The 20251-nt window shown below is 37.0% G+C and overlaps 1 protein-coding gene across 8 annotated transcripts in view; it reads left to right on the top strand.

The window, feature by feature from the left end:
- The window catches only part of VPS8 (VPS8, CORVET complex subunit), a 254143-nt gene that overhangs the window by 49343 nt on the left and 184549 nt on the right, over positions 1-20251 (top strand). For all 8 annotated transcript variants that reach the window (XM_025376216.1, XM_025376215.1, XM_025376217.1 and 5 more), the window contains 6 exons: positions 1987-2157; positions 6235-6309; positions 7388-7423; positions 8303-8393; positions 8834-8880; positions 10075-10164. In XM_025376216.1, coding sequence (XP_025232001.1) covers positions 1987-2157; positions 6235-6309; positions 7388-7423; positions 8303-8393; positions 8834-8880; positions 10075-10164 — 510 coding nt within the window. The remainder of the gene's footprint in view (positions 1-1986; positions 2158-6234; positions 6310-7387; positions 7424-8302; positions 8394-8833; positions 8881-10074; positions 10165-20251) is intronic.

Genomic DNA, 20251 nt, shown 5'->3' with positions numbered 1-20251 from the left:
AAATGATTGCCTGTCTCATCCTGGTATTCCTGTTTCCTAGAGTAACATAGTCAATAGTGAGGAGGACAGCAGTGGATAGAGAGAATGAGAGTAATTCTGCATCTCAAAAAGGCCACCAATCCCTTTTTTCCATGAGTTTCTTTTCTTTGTTAAAAAATTTGTAGGCCGGGCGCGGTGGCTCAAGCCTGTAATCCCAGCACTTTGGGAGGCCGAGGCGGGTGGATCACGAGGTCAGGAGATCGAGACCATCCTGGCTAACATGGTGAAACCCCGTCTCTACTAAAAATACAAAAAACTAGCCGGGCGTGGTGGCGGGCGCCTGTAGTCCCAGCTACTCGGAGGCTGAGGCAGGAGAATGGCGTGAACCTGGGAGGCGGAGCTTGCAGTGAGCCGAGATTGCGCCACTGCACTCCAGCCTGGGTGACACAGCGCGAGACTCCGTCTCAAAAAAAAAAAAAAAAAAAAAAAAATAGATGAAATAGATCTTTTCTTTACATAATTTATTGATTTAGTTGTACATTACATTTTTAACTCACAGACAGTTGTTTAGAAATAATTCTTTCTTCCATACACATTTTATGAAATAATTTTGTTCAGACTCTTAAAAGACATCAGTGTTGTCATCACCAGAATTGTCTTGTTGAATCATGTCATACAGTTTTTCAGAATTTATCATCATCACTTCTGTTTAAGATGTTTGAGATACAGTACTTTAAAAATCTGCACGAGTGTATGTGACCATTAACTGCACTGTTTTCTAAATTACCCTTAAAAGGCTTATTTACAACAGTGTCAACACTCGCAACTCTGCGGGTGTAATCTCAGGAATAATTACAAAACTTACTGAGGTTCCTTTTTTTCCTGCCATTCTCTCGTTTTCTTTTAACCAGGTGACCTATGAGAGTACCTAAGAACTAGCACTGATTAAGGTTGTATAAGGCTAAATAATGTGATTTTTCCTAGAAAATACTTTGTTTTTCTAAATAAAATAATTAAGAGAGCACCTTATAAGAGCTTTCTGTAAAATATTTGCTTATCAAACTCCCTGTTTTCTGAAAGAGATTTTTTAGAGGAGGAGAGGGGAACAAACTCTTCCTTTAGGGTGGCTAATATACAGTAATAGAGTATATTTTTTAGCATTTTCAACTTGGTTATCTTTAGTTGGACATTATGCAAATAATATCTGATGACATAGAATAGAGCATACAAATACACCAGTGTGAATACCAGAGACATAAAGGGCAGAGGAGGCACTTTGTTCTGGCTACTTCTGAATTCTGATTGAGCAGATTTTAAGATTTATTTCTTGGGAAAGGATTGGGATTGCCAAAAAAAAATTTGAAAATAAGAAATCTGATTTTATACATAACCCAAGAAATTTGTTAAAATGGCATCCTTCAGAAGATTTTTAAAGTTATTATTGTTAGTACTTTTAAAATTATAATAGTACTTATTAAAGAAAATTTGGGAGATACAGAGAAATAGAACAAAGGACTCTCGTAATTTTAAGAGAGATTTTGAAGGAAGTAGATTTTTAAAATAGCTTCTATTTTAAAATATGTATTGCTTCAGTGCTGACAATTGTCCTTTGACCAGCTAGGTTTATGGGCTTTACTTTGTTCTTTTGTTTTAGCAGTATCATAAAAACTAGAAATGCAGAGTTTGTCATGATACTGAAGTCATTTGTGCCAGTTGCTTTTAAAAATCTTTTATAAAAACCGATATGCTCTAATCCACCTACAGCTTTTAGTCTTCTTTTACACTGTGCAAGTGTCATTTTAACATTTTCAAAAGTTAGTAGTATATTGTAGCTACTGTTCTCTGGCCTGTCACTGAGTAATTCTTGCTTTGATTGTGTTGCCATGTTAATTGTTAAATGGATAAAGTCCTCAATGTAATTTAATCGAGGAGCCAAGCTTTCTTCTTGACCCAAATGATGATGTGGGTGTGGTCTCTCTTTTGTTTTGTTGTGTGCTTGAATTACAGTGGATAAATTCACGCACAGTTGTGCTCTTAGACAGCGTAGAGAAGTTGCATGTGATTGATCGGCAAACACAAGAGGAATTGGAGACAGTGGAGATCTCAGAAGTTCAGCTGGTCTATAATAGCAGCCATTTCAAATCACTAGCCACTGGAGGAAATGTTAGCCAGGCACTGGTAAGGATAATCACTTCTCTTGGTATTGCTTTGATAAACTTGGTATTTTGTTGTATTTGTTTTAGAAATAGGAACTCTGGGGAGTTACCTTTTTCTGTCTTGAGGTGTTTATTTAAAAGCCACTAGGTTGAAGTGGGTGTGAATGTGCTTGTAAGTTTTTAGGAATACAAGCTAAAACAATAATTTTTGTTCCCTTCTGTTCAGAAATGTTACTTACTTAATACCAGTTTTAATTTTTATACTAAAATAATGAAGTATGGAAAATTTGTGAGAAAAACTGTAAAGTCAAAATATTTTTAGAAAGCTTAATTTGGCAGTAATAAGCCTGATAGATTTAAGGGATAAGTAACTACAGACAGGTACCCTATGAGGCTTTGGAAATATTTGAGTGATAATGGTAAAGGCTTGAACAGGTATGGTCGCTGTGGGTATTAAAAAGCAAAGATGGCTTCAAGAGAAAGAAGATACTCTAGAAATAGGTAATAGATGAGATGCAGGAGCCTAGAGAGAAGGAGGACACAACAGAGTTATGGCCTTAGCATTAATTTTATTGTATCGTTAAGCAACTACAATAATGGCCTTAAGCAATTTCCACAGATAGTTTATAGTTCAATCAACTTGAATTGTGATCTCATGTTCCTAAACCACAAATCTTTAAGTAGGAAATTTAGACCATTATGAGACTTCCTTGGATCATTTTTTGAAAAAAATAGTAATGATGGTAATATTTAATGAGTGACTATAGCATGATGTGTAGGCTTTGCTCAAATCTCCCTCATATTAAAACTTCAGAGCGTAAAATATATATGAAAGGGTCTTCCAGCCTCCCACTTTAAAAACCAAGAAAAGTCAGAATAAGAAATAATAGTGCAATATAATTCACTAAGTGGTAATAATAATTACTGTTCCATACTTTATTTTCTTGTGTTTGAATAGTATTAAAAATACCAGTGGACTTTGAAATTGTACTTTTAGCCAAGATAGAGTTGTGGGGAATTAGATTTACTCTCCTGCTTGAAATAACCGAAGAAGGTGAAGGGTGGGGGGAGGGGAAGGGGGAGGGAAGAAGAAGAAGAAAAGTAAACAGCAGTTCTTAAGACACTGGACATCTGTAATGACGGACAGCAATCTCTCACAAAATGGGGAACAAATGCTGTGAACTCTGTGATTGTCCTAGCTTCCAGCCTCCAGAAGGCATCTGGGCTGTGGAGGAACCCAATTGGAGCCTAGAAGACTCCATGAGTTGAGAAGACACAGCTGAGATTGCAGGAAGACAAAATTGGGTTGAGTTTGCAAGAGAGAGTACTGGAGAAAAGAGCACTATGAAAGAGTCCCCCTTGAGTGTTCATCAGACTCCTAATCAGCAAATGCATAGAAGGAAGCTGCCCAAGGACCAGGAAAGAGCCATTTGAAAGGTTTAGAGGGAACCGTATCTAGTGCTTACACAGGGCCGGAAACAGTGCTTGTTACACCAGCCAGAATGGAAAGCTTCATGATTCGCAGGATAGTGGGTAGAGACCTCAGAGTCGTCTTGCCTCATTAGGACTAGAATAAATGGCGCACTGGTCCCAGCTAACACATCTTAAAAGTAAGACCAGAAAGGATCAAACTGTTTCCAAATCACTTATCTTCTAGAACAAAGCACAAGAATATTGGCCGGGCGCAGTGGCTCACGCCTGTAATCCCAGCACTTTGGGAGGCCGAGGTGGGCGGATCACAAGGTCAGGAGATCGAGACCATCCTGGCTAACACAGTGAAACCCAGTCTCTACTAAATATATAAAAAATTAGCTGGGCGAGGTGGCAGGCGCCTGTAGTCCCAGCTACTCCGTAGGCTGAGGCAGGAGAATGGTGTGAACCTGGGAGGCGGAGCTTGCAGGGAGCCGAGATCACCCCACTGCACTCAAGCCTGGGCGACAGCGAGACTCCGTCTCAAAAAAAAAAAAAAAAGGAATACAGAAAGATCCAGAAACCAACAAGTTAAAATTCACAATGTCTCTCATCCAATTAGAGATTACTAGTGGTATGCAAAGAAGAAAAACAACCTATAATGAGGAGAAAAATAAAAACTAACTCACACTTGACATAAATGTTAGCAGACAAAGACATAAAAGTTATTATAACTATACTCTTTAGTTAAAAAAGTCAAGTAGAGACATGGAAGATATTTAAAAAGATGCACATCAGACTTCTAGAGATGAAAACCAGTGCTTATAGATGAAAAAAAATGCACTGGATGGGATTAATGGCAGATTAGGCAACACAGAAAAAACGATTAATGAATTTGAAGATACAACAGAAATTATACAAAATGAAACACAGAAAAATAATTTTAAGAAATAGTATTAGTGAACTGTGAGAACACGTCAGATAGCCTAATGTACGTGTAGTTACAATCTCTAAAGGAAAGGAGAGAAGAAATTGGAAAAAATAATGGTCAAAAACTTTTCTAAAACTGTAGACACACACGTTTAAGAAGCTCAGTGAACCCAAGCACAACTAAAATAAACTGTATACGAATTGATCAAAATTAGTGATAAGGAGAAAAATTTTAAAGCAACCAGTGGGAAAAAAAGACACATTAAATGCAGAGGAGCAATAATTATGAGAACACATTTCTCATCAGATAGTCGGCAGTGATCTGTAAAGATTTAGAAGTGGACAATGAACACTTGAGGCACTGCTCAACATCATTAGGTATTAGGGATCAAATACCTAATCAAAATCAAATGAAATACTGCTTCACACCCACTGGGAAGTGGGAAGGCTATCATAAAAAGAAGAATAACAAGTGTTGGCAAGGATGTGGCGACATTGGAAGCCTCATAGATTGATGGTGGGAAACCAAAATGGTGCAAATGCTGTGGAAGATGGTTTGGCACTTTATTAAAAAGTTAAACATTGAGGCCGGGCATGGTGGCTCTTGCCTGTAATCCCAGCACTTTGGGAGGCCGAGGCGGGAGGATCACCTGAGGTCAGGAGTTCGAGACCAGCCTGGCCAACGTAGTGAAACCCTGTCTCTACTAAAAATACAAAAATTAGCTAGACTTGGTGGTAAGCACCTGTAATCCCAGCTACTCGGAAGGTGGAGGCAGGAGAATCGCTTGAACCTGGGAGGCAGAGGTTGCAGTGAGCCGAGATTGTGCCACTGCACTCCAGCCTGGGGTACAGAGTGAGACTCTATCTTAAAAAAAAAAAAAAAAAGTTAAACATTGAATTACCAATCTGACCCAGAAGTTCTACTCCTAAGTGTGTTTCCAAAAGAGTTGGAAATACATGCTTATATAAAAACTTGTATATGAACACACATAGCAGTATTGTTCTTCATAACTGAAGAGTGAAAACAATCTAAATATTCACTAACTGGTAAAGGGATGTACAAAATGTGGCATAGCCGTTTAATAGAATACTCTTCCACAGTGAAAAGTATGACAGCTGATACTTGGCTACAACATGGATGAACCTTAAAAATACTAAGTGAAAGAAGACATACAATAAGAGCACATTTTTGTTTAATTCTATTGATATAAAATGTCTAGAAAAGGTCAATGTAATTTAGAGACAGATGTACATTAGTGGTTACCTGGGTTTGGAGGTGGGAATGGGATTGACTACAGATGGGTACAAGGATCTTTGCAGAGTGATGATAATGTTCTCAAAATGGATTTTGATAATGGCTGAACAACTGTGAATTTACTAAAAAAATCATTGAATTGTGTGCCTAATGAGTGAATTTTATGGTGTATGTTATATCTCAATACTGTTGTTTAACAAAAGCAATTGACCGTCTAAAACAAAAATAATGTGTTGTGAAGTTTATGATCTATAGAAGCAGTATATATAACAAAAATAGTACATAGCGCCAGGATGTAGGAGATGAAAGTACATCATTGCAAGGTTCTTACAGCATATGTCAAACATTATTTAAATGTAGACTGAGATAAATTACACATTGTAAACTATAATCACTAAAAAAGACGTGTAACTAGTAAGTCATTAATAGTGACGAAATGTTAAAAAATACATTAAATACAAAAGGAATGTTTTTATCTTTTTTGTATGTATGTTTTTTTTCCAGGCTTTGGTTGGAGAGAAGGCTTGTTATCAATCCATCAGTAGCTATGGTGGTCAGATCTTTTATTTGGGGACAAAAGTAAGCTCTTTTACTCTGTGAGTTGGTATTTCTATGTATCGGAGTAGTTGAGGCTGAAGGAGATTGCTGGTAAAGAGGGCAGTATATTGCAAAGCGAATATTGATCAGCAGTTATCCAAAATGGTTTGTGGTTAGGTAGTCATGATTTTTAGTTAATTATTTTTTTTTCCTCCACTTTTAGACATATTCTTTACTTTTGTTTAGGTGCTGGCTAATAGGATGCTTATTTTCTTGATTCAGAGTTGTGCTTTTGTAAGCTTCCTTCACATTTATGTTTTTATGATCAGGCAGCTACCTAATCGTCGATATTTGTCATGTAATTAAGATGGCTTTTAGCTTAGATCAGCCTAGGATGCTGATTAAAATGCATTGAGGTATTTGACTTAGAATAGAATTGTTGGAATAGGAACTTTTTGTATCTCAATTTATCTCAATTTGTTTCTGTGCTTTTTTAAAAATATGGAGAAACATTTCTTCATTATTAAAATTTAACCAAAATATTGCCAGGTAAGTAGAGGGAAATGAGCTTGGGCTTTCCTTGCTTCTTGTCCATGGAATTAACTCCTTCTTGGACTGTAGGCCTTTAAATATTTGACTTACTCTTTATTGTGGGTTCTAGGCCAGATGCGTTGGCTCACACCTGTAATCCCAGCACTTTGGAAGGCCTCGGCGGGCAGATCACATGAGGCTGAGAGTTCAAGACCAGCCTTGCCAACATGGCAAAACCCTGTCTCTAGTAAAAATACAAAAATTAGCCAGTTGTGGTGACAGGCGCCTGTAATCTCAGCTACTCAAGAAGCTGAGGAATGAGAATCATTTGAACCCCGGAGGAGGAGGTTGCAGTGAGCCAAGATCCCACTGCTGCACTCCAGCCTGGGCGACAGCGCGAGACTCTGTCCCAAAAAAAAGAAAAGCGTTCTTGAAGACCCATTAGTAAATTCTAAGATATACTTCTAACTGTATTATGAAATGTTTTACTTAAAGAGATGTCAAGTGAGATGTGGGACTATGACGAATATATCTCCCAAAGAAGTCTGTTAAGGGTAATCATTTTAATTTCCATCTCTTTACTTTCCAGTCTGTTTATGTGATGATGCTGAGGAGCTGGAGAGAGGTGAGTTCCAAGTAATTTCACATGTCAGAGTTACTGAATTGATAGCTTCTTAACATTTCTGTTTTGACTTTTCAGAAGATTATTTGGTAAGCTTCTTAATTTCAGAATGTACATGAAAACTATTATAGCTGTTAGGTACTTGATTTGCTAGAACTGACATAAGTTAGAATTAGGTTTGTCTACATATATTAGAAAATTCAAAATAATAGTGGCTTAAATAAGATTTCTGTGTCATGTAAAAGCAACCTGGAGCTAGGTGGTCCGCAACTGTTGTAGGAATTCCATAAGCTTAAGCGTGCTGTCCTGTTCCACCATGTTTGTCTTTGATGTTCTGGTCTCAGGGTCATTTTATAATTCAGTGTGGTTGCTAGAGCTCCAGCTGTTACCACATTTTAGGAAGGAAGAAAGGGAAAAATAAAGGATGTCTCCTACCTCTTAAGATGACATCCCAGAAATACCAGACAACACTTCCACTTGTCATTAGCCAGAGCTTAGTCACATTGTTCCCAGTGGCTACAAGGTAGTCTTAGAAATATCCTTCAGCTGCTATATTGCTGTCTCAAATAAACATGGGGTTTGTTACTGCCAAGGAGGGAGAAATCAATGTTGTGATAAACAACTAGCCATTTCTCCTACAATGACATTCCAGCTATTACCCCTTTTCATATTTAGGCCCTGTGGCTGTCTATACTAGCCTATACAGTCACTGTACTATCTAGTGCTTTAAGATATTTTTCTTTGAAATAAGATATTCACATAATTATTAAAATAATTTTTGCCACTAAGCAGCAACTTCTGGAAAGATTTGAGGTGGAATAGGAATTCTGACTGGTGACTGGTTGGACAAAGGGGTCTGATTTCTCTCATTTTTCCATTTAGAGAGTGGATCATCTCCTGAAACAAGATTGTCTTACAGAAGCCTTGGCTCTTGCGTGGTCTTTCCATGAAGGAAAAGCAAAAGCTGTAGTGGGTGAGTAGACAGAATTACAGTGTAGTAGACATGGTTCTCCTGGAGTAGAGGGAACGGATAGTACTAACCACTCACAGGACACTTTTAGCTGAGTGTTCAAGTGTTTATAAATTTATAAACAGGATGCTATTAAACCTTATAGACTTTCACTTAAGAAGGTTAAGGTGACAAATAGAGGGTATAGAAATTAAAATGTCACTTTAAAAATTATTTTGTAAGGAAATTACTATTAGAACGAAAGAGAAGTACATTGATGTGCTATCTGGTCCAGTAGATTTGAGGTGTTCCTATTATGGTGTATTATCCAACATTTTTATATCTAAGGATTGTTACAATTATACCTGATGTTACACGTCTTATGAATATGAAACCAGACATAGTGTCGCTACTAAAGATATGGACTAACTTTTGTTTTTTTGTTGGACTTTCCTTCTCTGCAGGATTATCAGGGGATGCCAGTAAGCGAAAGGCTATTGTTGCAGACCGGGTGAGTGTTTTAATAGGGCCTTTACTAGAATGCAGTACAGATTTGCTTTTGGCATTTGCTCATATCTTTGGGCATGAGTAGGTAAATGGCTCCAATCTAGGAGAGAGCGTATTAAACACACACACACACACACACACTTGGGGTCAGGGGTTCAAGACTAGCATGGGCAAAATAGCAAGACCTCGTCTCTACAAAAAATAAAAAAATTAGCTAGGCATGGTAGTATGCACCTGTAGTCCTAGCTACTTGGGAGGCCGAGGCCAGAGGATCACTTGAGGCTAGGAGTTCAAGGCTACAGTTGAGCTATGATTGTGCCACTGCACTCCAGCTTGGGTGACAGAGTGAGACCTGTATCTAAAAAAAAAAAGAAAAAAAAAATTCCGGTTACAATTCTCTGTGTCATCTTGAATACTTTTAAAATTCTTTCTTAATCACCTTTTCTTTTTCCCTTGCTTACTCTTTTATGAAGATAATAAAGTACATAGCCAAAAGCCAGCAGGAAGGAGGAGGAAGAAAACCTGGGAATCTGGATTATTTCTGAACCAAGTAATAGGCCAGAGAAAATTGACATTTGTCAGTTTTTATGAACTTATTAAGTAACTATGAGAAATACTGTATGTGCAATGTTTGTGTTGCCCAGAACCAGCAGAGAGGGTTAATGTTTTAATGTTGTTATCAATTAGCATCAATATAATTGATGCTATTTAATACTGACTTTCCGTTCCTACTCCAGACTGGGCTGAATTAATTGACTATAGTATTTCTTCCCTTTTGTTGTGTAAATGCATTGGTAAAAATTATATTCCAGATTAATAGAAACATTTGTAGAAAACTTGGATAGAAGTCGGTCACTCCTTAGACTCCGAATGATTTGCTCATCTGTGCTCTTTAGGGAAACACCTAAGGCAGAGGATTACTGAAGAATTTGAATATTTCATTTTCTGAGCAGTGTAGATACCACTGAGGTCTAGAACATAGAGATATTTCTTAAGAAAGATTAGCAAATTAGTACTAGCCCTGAGGCTGAAAGAAATGAGACTAGAGTTTTAAAAAGTTGGTAAATAAAGCCACTAACATTTTCAATTATAATTTTAATATAACATTCGAATTCTATATTATTTAGGAGGGCCACATAAATATTGAAAAACTTTAGAGATATATTTTAATGGCTATGCCAGGCTATTTTCCTTACAGATGGTAGAAATCCTATTCCATTATGCAGATCGAGCTCTGAAAAAGTGCCCAGACCAAGGAAAAATCCAAGTGATGGAGCAGCATTTTCAGGTACACGTTTGCATGTGCTTCTGGTAGACAGTGCTCTGGAGAGGTCTAATACTGCTCTTTTATGTCACTTGAGAATGTGACTTTCATTTTTCGTTAAACATGTTTTTAGTATTCAAAACTTTATTGAAGGGCTTGTAGAACATTCTAAATGATTATATTTTTAAGTAATGGGTATAAATGAGTAAAATGTTGTGGAGTGTTACTTAGCACTTAGCTACTTAGTGCTGTGTGGAAGGAAAGGATATACGTGTGAAGATCCTTTCCTGTAAACTGATACCTTATAGTGGCTGACATCTTGCTGGTGACTGATATTTATGTTAACTAGATTATTTAGTACTGCCAAGGTTTAAATTTAGTTCTCCTAGGAGCACCTATAACTTAAGAATAATAGATCAATCACAAAAAATATATATATGATCTATAAAATATGCTAACGAAAGACCTTTAGTTTATCTTGGAACTTAATGAAAATGAAAGCCGAAGAACAATGTACAGACGTGTGTAGTATTTATTATGCAGGTTTTTCTTTCTGCAGTGCTCTCCGGTTATATTCGTTGCACATCTCTGTTCCCCATTCCTACTGCTCCTTTCCTTCTCCCTACCTCCTCTTTTAACAAATATTTGAGTGTCCAATACAGGGGTCAGCAGACTTTTGCTAAAAAGACTCAGATGGCAGAGTTTAGGCTTTACAGGCTACAGTGGTCTCTGTCACATCTTTTTCTTCCTTTTTTTGTTTTTTGATTTTTTAAGCAACCCCTTAAAATTGTAAAGTCCATTCTTAGCTGTGAACAATACAGAAACAGGCTTTGGGCAGGATTTGGCTAAAGTGTGCGTCCTGTGGTCTAATAAGTACTTGGTACTGGGCAATAGTGGGTGAAATTTACATGATCTTTACTATCTTCAAGTTTGTAGTCTAGTCAAAATAATGTTTTTTTTTGGTTTACATTAATGGAAATATTTAGAAGAAATCTAGGGATTTTGAAGTTCTAAAGAGCAGGCACAGGTCCTATCTTTTTATATTCTATTTGATGCTTGTAACATTGGAAGACAAGAATAGATATGGCAGTTAAGAGTTGGCTAGTATCAGAGAAGCATTTGGCTTCCTGAACTGTACTGTTCAATGCCACGCTAGTGAGCTTCTGGTAGAGTAAGTGTTATTACTCTGTTTGACTGGATGCTTATTAATCAGTAGAGAAGGAGAAATAAGCCTAGATAATAATTATAAAAATAAATAAGAAGACATATGGTAGAAAGAAAGCATTTGGGAACAAAACTGTTTGGAAACAATACCTTTTATATAAATACTTGTGTATACCAACGCAGTATAGATAGAAAACCTAATATTTGTAACAAGAATATACCTATCAGCAATAGGTTGTAGGAACTCTGGCCATTGGAAGGTATATTTTGTTGAAAAAAATCATCTAGTAGAAAAAACTAGGAGGGGTGAATGGAATGAGTATGTGTGTGTGTGGAGAATGTAGAAACCACCATGTCAGGGAAAACGTGGTAGAGAGCTTCTTTCTAAAAGACGAAAGGAACAAAGGTGATGTTCTGATGGAGAAATAGTAAAGAATCTCAGATACAGGAACTATAGATGGTAGTTTCTGATGCAGACTGCAGAATGTACAGAGAAACAAATGTTAGTAGTAATGTGCCCTGTAACCATCTAGCTACCTGTTAGAAGTCTCATTCTGTTGGTAGGAATATTTGATAAAATTTTTGATTTATCAGTGATTTATTCTCATAGGAGGTAAAGGAAACAATGGAGGCGGCTATTTCTCTGGATTTAATTTTTACTAATGATTGGGGAAGTAGAAGAGATAGACCTTTGAGAGAAGAATTATCACTTTATTTTAACAATCATAATAATGATGAAAAATATACATAGCATGAGTCCAGTATTTTAGAAAGCAAATATCTCAGAAAAAAATACGGATATAATCACATGGCTACAGGCTCCAAAAAGAGAATGGGTTCACAAGGAACAGGAAATTCTAAAATTTTGACCGTTCAAGGAGAAAGTATTGTTGAAAGAAGGTTCTACCTGCAAATCACAGAACATCTATAAATATGGAGAAAGGCGTATAACTAAAGATACATACCAGAAGTATCATGAACTTGTAAGACTGTCAGAAAGGGGAATGATATGGCCCAGACTGTGCCTACCAGAATGCTGTGGAGTACAAAATAGGGAGTTTTAGCAAAGATTTACTGAGCACATACAATGTGCCAGGTACTATGTAAAGTGTGTGACATGTATTTTTATTCTCACAACAACCCCAGGGAGTAGGTGTCATTTTTAATCCCCATTTTATAGATGAGGAAACAGGCTTAGAGGAGTGAAGTGAAGTGAAGTTACAAGGTAATATTATAGTAAATGGTGGAGCCGGGACTCATATCCAGGTCTTTGTGACTTCAAAGCCCAGTTCTTAACTAATCATTGTATTATATTGTTATTTTAAGAGCAAGCACAGGGAGAAGATGAGTGAGAAGGGGTGATATTAATAAATGACCAAGAAAGAGAATTACAGCAAGCATCTAAACTGTTTAATACTTAACTGTGTGGCAGGCACTGTTACAGACCCTTTATACATGTTTATTAACTCATTTAATTCTTATCATAACTCGGTAAGGTGGCTGCTGTTACTATTCACATTTGTAAATGATGCCAAGGCACAGAGAGATTAAATGATTTGTTCCAGGTCACAAAGCTAATAGAGAGCTAGGATTTGAATTCAAGCAGTGGGCTTCAGGGTTCACATCCTGACTGCCGCACTATACCATAGAACAGTGCTCCTCATTTTGACTCCGTTTTCGTGACCACAGAGAATGGTTTTAAAGTGGAAAAGTCCAGATAAGTGTATTTAAAAACTGAAGCCTACCATATGTAATATGTTATATCATTATGATTGTTCAACTCTCAAGACCCAGTAGAATTATAATCCATGATACTGTTGAAACAATCTGGGCCAACATGAATAATTTGCAGGTGACTTTTCATCAGTTTTCAAATAAGGCATTCTTGATTAGTGTGGAGTATATACAGAGAGATACAATTTATTTCATTCAGGAGGACAGTTTTCTTCTGGAAAACGTGACCTTCAGTGCATTAGGATGGGCGAAATGCATGCACTGTCAGCCAGTGCATGTTTGTTTTGTTTAATCATATTTAATCATAAAATAATTATATAGGTTGACTTTTAAAGTGTTTTTTTTTTTTTTTTTTTTTTTTAAGTAGAGTGGACTTTGGAGACTATCTGCTGACATCCCTGATGTGATTTGTGAATGTTTTCCTTGAATTCACCTCAAAACAACCAAGTTAAACTCATATAATTACCTTTTTGAAAGGAATATAAAGATAGTATATTCCTGGAATGCCTGTGATATAGCATAATTGATTTCATTAAAGCATTTGCCTAATTTTTCCATTATCTTTGTGGCTGGAATAGATTAGTAAATAGCAAATAGATTTGCAGCTAGATAAATATTTCTACCCAAAAATATTCTTTGGTGGCTTAGTATTAATTACATCTTAGGACTCTTTCATACTCAAGTTTTTATCATTGATTTGGGTGAAAATTTAGTGACTGGCCTGTCAAATCTAGGTAGTGCCAAGAATCAAGGTTCAAAGGATTTTGACAAAGTGCAATCAAAATCATCATGAGTTGAAATTTAATGAGGATTAACATCAAGACTTAGATTCATTAGATTCAAATAATCAAATTATGTGAGTACTGGATCGGGAAGATCTAGGTGGACAGGATTTTAGTTGACCGTAAACTTAGTATGAGCCAACTGTGTGTTAGGACACAGATACAGGAAAGTACTAGTACTACTGGGTTGCCTGTTTGAAATAAAACTGCTAAGTCATTTTGTAGGCTGCTGATAAACTCAGCCACATCCCACAACTGAGATGGTGGATGGTTTTAAAAACAACAGGTAAAAAAAACAGGGTTGTTTAATCTGAGGAGAAAGTAAGTGGAGACATGCCCGCCTAGAGATGGTGGAAGCTGTCCTATGGGATTAGCTGTATTGCTCCAGAGGGAAGGCCTAGTATATAGTGGGTAGAAATTAGGAGAAGATGTGTTTCAATTTAAAATGACCTACTCAACGTTGTAACAGCTCTTGGATTTATGCACCTCTTATTACGCAATGTATTCAAATAAAGGCAGGGTGAGCAACTGATAGAAGTGTTTTTAAAACACTTTTTTTTTTTTTTTTTTTTTTTTGCTCAGTAGGAAGGTCTCAGATTCTCTCTCAGTCTCAAGAAGCTATTATTGGAGACATAAGTAACCTCTAACCGAGTTAGTTGAAATTCCTATTAAGACTGATTTCTGTCACAGTCAGAATACTGAGAATTTGTGTTTTACCAGCAGGTGGCACCTCCTGCCTGCTGCCTTAATTTTAATCTTTACCCTTGGTGAGGAGCCTCACCCTTTCCTTAGAGTCAGAATATGTAAGGCTATTCACTATTTTTGCTTTTCTCCAAAGATCAATATTTGTCCTGTCTTAGTTATAGAAAATAACTTTTGGATCTTGTCACATTTTGGACAGGTTGTGGCTTTTATTTAAGAAAAGATTTCAACCTATAATTATAATTTATTTGTATCATAACTATTATAGTAGGATAAAAAGGAATTAAAGTATTTCTGTCTCATACATCTTGAGACTTGCCTTTTCTTCTGGCTTTCCTCATATGCATTTATATATGTTCAAGTGTTTCCCACCCTAAAACTAAGTCAAGCAGCAAACAAATTCTTTTTTTGCCCCACACCGTCTCTAATATCCTGTGCTTTCTTGTTCATCCGTTTTTTATAGAGCCAGACATCTTACAAGAGTTGTCTCTGGCCAGGGATGATGGCTCATGCCTGTAATCCCAGCAATTTGGGAGGCCGAGGTTGGTAGATCACTTGAGCTCAGGAGTTCAAGACAGCCTTGGCAACATAGCGAAACCTTGTCTCTACACACACAAAAAAAATTAGCTGGGAGTGGTGGTGCACAGCTATAGTCCCAGCTACTCTGGAGGCTGGGTGGGAGGTTCGCTTGAGCCTGGGAAGCCGAGGCTGCAGTGAGCCAAGATCACAGCACAGCACTCCAACCTGGGTGACAGAGCAAGACCTTGTCTCCAAAAAAAAAAAAAAAAAAAAGAGAAGAGAGTTGTCTCCATTTCCTCATCTCCTTCTCTTTCCTTAACCTATTCCATGTCTATAAATTCTGTGGACCCTTTTATTTTTCATCTTACTGGTCCTTAGCAGCATTTAGCACATGAAGACTTCTTGAAAGTCTTCATGTGCTTCCCTGATACCATGCATTCCAGTTTTTTCTCTCCCTCTCCGACTGCTTATTGATTTTCTTTGTTTATTCTTCTTCCTTTTCTTTACTTAACCAAGAAATGCTAGGATTCTTCACAATACCCTTGTCTTCTATTTTTATTACAATGTTTGTCAAGATGTCTGTGTACCATTTACTTCAAAAATCATTTGAGTATGTTTGTTAAAAATACTTTTTATTTCCCAGGCCTACTGAATCACTCTCTGGGGTTGGTGACCAGGATATGTAGTCAGCTCTCAAGATGTCCCTTAAGCACATCAAAGTTGATGAATCACTGCTTTCCATTCTTCCCTAGGTGATACAGGCACATGACTGTCTTAACCAGTGTTAACATCAAAGTTGACAAATCACTGCTTTCCATTCTTCCCTAGGTGACATAGGCACATGACTGTCAAACTGGTGTTAGCAACCTAGATTGCTCTTCTGAATTCTGAGATCTGTAGAGTAAGGTGCCCATTTACATTTTTGCTTGGATGTTTTGTAGGTACCTCAGACTCAATAACTGTTTCCTCACAAAGCCTTTTCTGAGGATTCCTGTGTTAGTGAGTGGATCCACCATGCACCTAATGCAAATTAGGTGATTCTTGTCCTTTACTTGTTCCTGGCTATTCTGCCTCCTGACAGTTTCTCTCATCTGTTTCCACCATGTCCTTGTACACATTCTTACTGTACTTCATTTCATTTTCTACACAGCAGCCAAGGAGAAATGTATATCAAATCTAGATATGATGCTTCCCTAATTTTAAAATATTTCAAGGACTTCCTGTTGTTTCTGAGGTAGAGACTCAATTTCCTACTATTTTCTAAGGCTCTGCATAGTGTACTCTTGCCTAACTGCCCCCAATTCTCTGTATTCCTGTTATACTAGAGTTCTTTTCAGTGTCTTAATGTCCCTGTTCTCTCATAACCCAGAGCCTTTGTCCACAGTGTTCTCTCTTTATAAAAAATCCTTTCTCATTTCTTTGTAGCTCAACTAGCTCCTGTTTATTTTCACGTCTCAGTGTAATTGTCCCCCAGATTAACTCAGATCCATTTCTTTCTAAAATACTATTCACTGAAGTCACTCATTCAATGTCAGTTTTATGTTTAGGGACCTGTGTAAGTTTAGGAACATGTCTGATTTTTGTCATTGCCATATTCCCAGCATCTGGTTTAGTGTCCTTGATAAATAGTTGCTGAGGAAAACTTCAAATATAGAAATAGATTTGGCTTTAACTAATACTCTGTTTTACTCACTGTTTTAAATGTTCAAAATTGATAAAGACCTGTGTTCTTTAAGAAGCCAGATTGAAAATGTTAATTTGGATGGTTTTGCCTTAATTGAGTTAGGAACAGTTAGTGACAGGCATAAAGATTGTGTGTATTTTGTTTTTTTTTTTTTTTGAGACGGAGTCTCGCTGTGCTCCCAGGCTGGAGTGCAGTGGCGTGATCTCGGCTCACTGCAAGCTCCGCCTCCCGGGTTCACGCCATTCTCCCGCCTCAGCCTCCCAAGTAGCTGAGACTACAGGTGCCCGCCACCACGCCCGGCTAGTTTTTTGTATTTTTAGTAGAGACGGGGTTTCACCATGTTAGCCAGGATAGTCTCGATCTCCTGACCTCGTGATCCACCCGCCTCGGCCTCCCAAAGTGCTGGGATTACAGGCTTGAGCCACCGCGCCCGGCCGTATTTTGTTTTTTTTTAAATTAAATTTGTAATTTTGTGATATTTATAGATTCATATTCAGTTGCAAGAAATAATGCAAAGAGATCCCATACCCTTAAACCATTTTTCCCCAATAAGAGAACGTCTCACAAAACTATGGTACGGTCACATAACCAGGATATTGATATTGATAAGGTAAAGATACAGAACATTTCCATCACCGCATGGATCCCTCATTTTACCCTTTTATAGCCACACCTACTTCTCTCCTGCTCCCACCCCCTCCTTAACCTCTGATTCCCAGTAGTCTGTTCCTCATCTCTATAAATTATAATTTCAATAATGCTATATAGATGGAATCATAGAGTGTGTAACCTTTTGGGACTGACTCTTTAAACTCAGCATAATAATTCCTTAGTGATTCTCCCAGGTTGTTGCTTGTGTCAATAGTTGGTTGCATTTTATTGCTGGGTAGTATTCCATAGTATGGATGAGCCACAGTTTGATTAACAATTTTACCCATTGAAGAACATCTGGGTTGTTTCCAGTTTGGGGCTATTAAAAATAAAGTGGCTGTAAACATTTCTGTATAGGTTTCTGTGTGAACATGTCTTTTCTCTAGGAGAAATGTCCAGGTTTACAATTGTTGGATCATATGATAGTTGAATGTTTAATTTTTAAAGAAACTGCCAAATAGTTTTCCAGAATGCTGGTACCATTTTGCATTCCCCGCAGCAATGTGTGAGTGATCCAGTTTCTAATCCACATCCAGCATTTGGTGAAGTCACTGTTTTATTTTAGCTATTCTGATAGGTGCATAATGGTATCTCATTGTGGCTGTAATTTGCGTTTCCCTAATGAATAATGATGTTAAACATCTTTTCATGTGTTTATTTGCCACATGTATATCTTCTTTTGTGAAATGTTTCTGCGTGGGTTTTGTCTCTCTTCTAACTGGATTGTTTCTCATTATACTGTTGACTTTATAGGGTTTTAATATATTCAAGGTACTAGTCCTTTATTGGACATAATTCTCCTAGTTTGTAGCTTTCTTTTCATCCTTCTTAACAGGATCTTTTGCAAACCAAAGGTTTTAATTTTGATGAAGTCCAGTTTATCAGCTTTTCCTTGTATAGATTGTGCTTTTGAAATCAAGTCTCAGAACTCTTTGCCTAGCCTAAGGTCCTGAAGATTTTCTCCTGTTTTTTTCTGGAAGTTTTACAGTTTTGTGTGTAACTTAAATGTGTGATCTATTTTGAGTTAATTTTTACATAAGGTATGAGACTGAGGTCGAAGTTCCTTTTTGTGTGTGTATAGATACCTAATTGCTCCAGCATTATTTGTTGCAAAAGCAATCTTTCCTTCTTTCCTCCACTCAGTTGCTTTACCAGCTTTATCAAAAATCAGCTGGGCTTATATGGTGAATCTAATTCTAGGTTCTCTATTTTGTTCCATTGATCTATGTGCCTAGCCCACTGCCAGTACCACATAGTCTTGATAACTGTAGCTGTGTAAGTCTTGAAATTGGGTAGACTGATTCTTCCTCTTTTATGAAAATTGTTTCAACTATTCCAATTTCTTTGCCTCTCCATATAAATTTTAGAATAATCTTGTCTATATCTCTAAAAAATCTTGTGGCTATTTTGATATAAATTATATTAAACATATCAGTTTGAGGAGAATTGATTTTTTTACTATGCTGAGTCTCCTAGTTTTCCCATTTATTTCCTTTTTTTTTTTGTAGTTTTTAGTATACAGGTGCTATACATGGATTTTTAGATTTACACCGAATATTTCTTTTTTCCTTAGCAGTTTTAAATGGTATGGAATTTCTAATTTTGGTATTCATATGTTCAGTAATGGCGTATAGAATGTTTATCTTATATTCTGCAATCTTGTAGAACTCATTTATTCTAGAATGCTTTTTGTAGATTCCTTGGGATATTCTATGTGGACAATCATGTCATCTGCCAACAGAGACAGTTTTATTTTTTCCTCCCCAATCTGTGTACTATTTTTTTCCTTTTCTTGCCTATCGCATAGGCTAAAACTTCAGCATTGTATTGAAGAGAGGTGAGAGCAGACATCCTTGCCTTGTTCCCAGTCTTAGAGTAAAAACATTCAGTTTCTCACCATGAAGTATAATACTAGCTGTAGGTTTTTTGTAGTTACCTTTTATCAAGTTGAGGAAGTTCCCCTCTATTACAGTTTTTCTAAGAGGGTTTTCATGAATGGATATTGAATTTTGTCAGTTGCTTTTTCTATGTACTTAATACGATTATGTGATTTTTTTTTTTCTTTAGGCTATTGATATGGTATATTATAATGATTGGTTTTTGAATATTGAACCAGTCTTGCATCCTGGAATAAACCTCACTTGGTCATGAGGTATAATTCCTTTTATGTAATTGTGAATTATTATTCCTAATATTTTGTTACGGACTTTTGCATCTTTATTTATGAAGAATATTGGTCTGTAGTTTTTTTGTAATGGCTTTTCAGGTTTTTGTATCAGGGTGATACTAACTTAACAAAATGCATTGAGAAATATTCGCTCCTCTTCTGTTTTGTGGAAGGGATTGTATAGGATTTGTTTTCATACTTTTTAAATGTTTGGTAGAGGCCGGGCGCGGTGGCTCAAGCCTGTAATCCCAGCACTTTGGGAGGCCGAGACGGGTGGATCACAAGGTCAGGAGATCGAGACCATCCTGGCTAACACGGTGAAACCCCGTCTCTACTAAAAAATCCAAAAAAACTAGCCGGGCGAGGTGGCGGGTGCCTGTAGTCCCAGCTACTCGGGAGGCTGAGGCAGGAGAATGGCGTAAACCCGGGAGGCGGAGCTTGCAGTGAGCTGAGATCTGGCCACTGCACTCCAGCCTGGGTGACAGAGCGAGACTCCATCTCAAAAAAAAAAAAAAAAAAAAAAAAATGTTTGGTAGAATTCTCTGGTGAAACCATCTAAACATGGAGATTTACTTTTGGAGGATTTTAAGTTATGAATTCAGTTTCCTTAATAATTATAGGGGTATTCAAATGAGCTATTTCATGTTAAGTGAGTTTTGATAGTTGTGTTTTTTGAGAAATTGGTGCACTTCATGTAAATTGTCAAAT

The sequence above is a fragment of the Theropithecus gelada genome, chromosome 2 (genome assembly GCF_003255815.1).
Source record: "Theropithecus gelada isolate Dixy chromosome 2, Tgel_1.0, whole genome shotgun sequence".
NCBI classification, from domain to species: domain Eukaryota; kingdom Metazoa; phylum Chordata; class Mammalia; order Primates; family Cercopithecidae; genus Theropithecus; species Theropithecus gelada.
This window is presented reverse-complemented; position numbering and strand designations above follow the sequence as displayed.